The sequence below is a fragment of the Curcuma longa genome, unplaced genomic scaffold (assembly GCF_044706935.1).
Source record: "Curcuma longa cultivar G26 ecotype Majalengka, Jawa Barat unplaced genomic scaffold, ITB_CL_G26_1.1 contig_26645, whole genome shotgun sequence".
Taxonomy (NCBI): domain Eukaryota; kingdom Viridiplantae; phylum Streptophyta; class Magnoliopsida; order Zingiberales; family Zingiberaceae; genus Curcuma; species Curcuma longa.
Window position 1 is genome coordinate 362 of NW_027433174.1, and position 2933 is coordinate 3294.

A 2933-nucleotide genomic window follows, 5' to 3' on the forward strand; every position below is an offset into this window, starting at 1 on the left:
AGGCAACAAATACACATTAGTAACCCATGTAAACATAAGTTAATTCTTTATCAAATGCTGAAACGCATCATAACACATTGGTCAAATATAACTAACTACTGAAGGCACAATTGCACTAACATAATTGAGTCGAGTTATTTACTTATTGAGCTTGCTCAAGATTGTTTATTAAAAATCTTGTTGAGCTGGAGCTTAACCAGAGATATTATTGTCTTAGAATTTAGTTAAAACATTTGTCACCGCAATAGGGGGAACCAGACAAAGGGTACTGAGATGCCAAGAATCTTTCAGCTACAACAAGAATGAACCTCTGCCGATTTCATATTTGGATTTTTCAAATTTGAAGTCTATCTGGATCCAAAATATATAAAAATGAAGCTAATCTCATCTTCGATCTCCAACTCAGATAGACTTAAAATCCTCAGACGACGATGGCATTCCACAACTAAACTCTGTATGCGTATTTGAAGCTAATTTCATCTTCTCCAACTCTTCTAAACCTTCTCGTCCATACTTACCGTGTTTCTTAACCGCATCCTTGAACTTCTTTATCTGCATGAGTCATTAGAGGAAAAACAGGAAATCATTCGAGTGTCCGTGCGATCGAATCCGTAAGATGTTTGGTTGTTTTCTCACATTCGCATTCGTGCAGCTGAAGCTGCAAACGCGGCCTTCAGCTCCGCTATAGAACTGGAAGAAGGGAAGGACTGGAACGCCAAGGCTTTTACACATAGATCTGTGCTGATCATAGTTGACTTTCAGAAATATCGCGCTAGAATTCAACTCAGCTTGTTGGCAAATCTATGAGCAACAAATTAAGTAAGTTCCGTAAGTAATCGCCATTTCATTCTTCAAACAAGATTTAACGTTGTTAACCTTTGGATGCAGAGCCTTGCAGCCTCCGCATTGGGGAGAAAAGAACTCGACGACGACAAGTTTGTCCCCAGCGTTTAGCAGCGTGTGCACGAGTTGGTCTATTGATTCTACCTCCTCCATGTTTGGCGCCGTCTTCTTCTGCCACCACCCCAAAGTTTGAGCAACATCCATTGGATTTTGACCCTGCATTCTTCGAGAAACAGACAGAGTAAAACAAAGAGCAAAAGAAATATGTTAAAATGAAGCAGTAGGGTTACATTTATTGGGAAAATTGGGTGGCTTTTCTGTTCCTTCTCCACTATTCGGCTGCCTTTGAAATCACTCTTCCAAGGCAAAGAATCTAAAGCTGGAGCATCTCCTACCCTTTTCTCCAATCCAATATCATGAGCACAAAAGAAACGGAAACCATTCCTCAAAGAAACCGCCATTGGAACTGTTGAGAATGGAATGAGGATTAAGCAAATCAGATTGCAACTGCCTTCGTTCTTTCAACACAAACCCTCTGAATCAAAATTCCCATATATTTTTTTGCTTTAACACGGAAATTATTTCAAGAGTTCTTGTCTTAAGCAGAAAGAAAGGGAAGAAGCAACAGACTAAATAGACGAGCAGGAGGCAAGACCCATAAATTAATGGATTTACCTTTGTCCCATGCCCCATCCAAACAAGGATGATTCAGTGGAGCCTGGGGTCTCCCAGAGGAATTGTTAAGGTGATAAAAGGTATAACGTCAAGATCAAGAAGGTTAAGAAGTGGAAGCCAAGTTTGCCGTGTCTGCATAAACGTGCAGTTTTCGGCATGCGAAGGGCATCCGATGGGCTGGAGAAAGAGAAGCACAGATAGCAGATACAGTATGAAGGATTCGATGATTGAGACGATAAGGTTATTGTCAGCAGTCGACAGTCAGCAGCCATACCATGAGCTCTGCACTGCTTCGCCCACTGGAAATGGATTTTGCCATTTCAATTTTTGTTCTTTTGTTTTCGTGGCCCGGACCATATCCAACTGAGAAGAACGATTATCTACATGGAAATGTGTGCATGGAATGCATGCACGTAGTCTGACTACTGTATCCACATACATTTTGATTGTGCATTGGATTTGATTGTGTCAAAACATGTCAGAGAATTGTCTCGTTGTCCATATATATATCACTTTTACTTTATGGCCATAATCATCAGAATTATTAAACCGACATTTTTTTTAAAAAAAATTTAAAAGAGTTGGTAAAATTATCATACAATCTATAATAACTATAAAATAATTATTATAATATGTAAAAGTAAATTCATTTAACATAATTAAAAATTTTATATATAAATTTTTTTATTAATTTAATTAAAATTTATTCAAAATTGATCAAAATTATTTTAACATGATAAATTTATTATAACAATTGATCCAAGAGTTGGAAATGTTGAATATATTTTTACTATAAAAAAATCTTCAATCGGTCAATAGAGATATTGAAAAATGCAGAAGTCATGCCATCCATCTCTAACAAGTGAAGGGGTATGATGGTTATTATAACACTTTTAATGGAAGACATCCTTTTGAGTAAGAGATACACTTTTTGATCTTCTCTCCAAAGGTATGAGATATATTCTTTGTTTTCTTTCTAAGAGATATGAAATACATCTTTTGGTCTTTTCTCTAAGAGGTATATCTTATAGACTTCTCTCCCTACGTAAGATAAGAGGAGAGAAACTCTAGGAGGCTAAGTAGGATCATCTATCTCATATCATCTACTATTTGTTCATTCATTTTTTTCCGTTCTACTACTCTGACTTAAGTCTTGAAGGGGTAACATCAAAGTGCATCTTGACCCGCTTCTAACCTCTTACTAAACCTTATTAGGGTCGACTTTTCTACAGAAGACTCCTTGATGGTTGATTTCTCTGTGACCTACTTCTCTACATAAGACTCTTAATGGTAGACTTCTTTGCAATTGATTTCTTTCTAGAAGACTCAGTGGCTAACTTTTCTGCAGAAGACTTCTTGGTAACTGAACTCTACAACCGACTTCTTTGTAGAAGACTCCTTAATAGTTGACTTCT

General features: G+C 37.1%; 1 protein-coding gene across 1 annotated transcript; it reads right to left on the reverse strand.

Moving 5' to 3' along the window:
- Positions 1 to 269: 269 nt before the first annotated feature.
- LOC141818923 (thioredoxin-like 1-1, chloroplastic) lies at positions 270 to 1682 on the reverse strand. The gene is made up of 5 exons (XM_074706320.1): positions 1519 to 1682; positions 1134 to 1309; positions 877 to 1059; positions 637 to 801; positions 270 to 552 (listed from the first exon to the last, which is right to left on the reverse strand). Exons 2-5 carry the CDS (start codon positions 1302 to 1304, stop codon positions 403 to 405), a joined length of 669 nt encoding a protein of 222 aa, XP_074562421.1. The 5' UTR covers positions 1305 to 1309; positions 1519 to 1682; the 3' UTR covers positions 270 to 402.
- Between the last annotated feature and the right edge of the window lie 1251 nt (positions 1683 to 2933).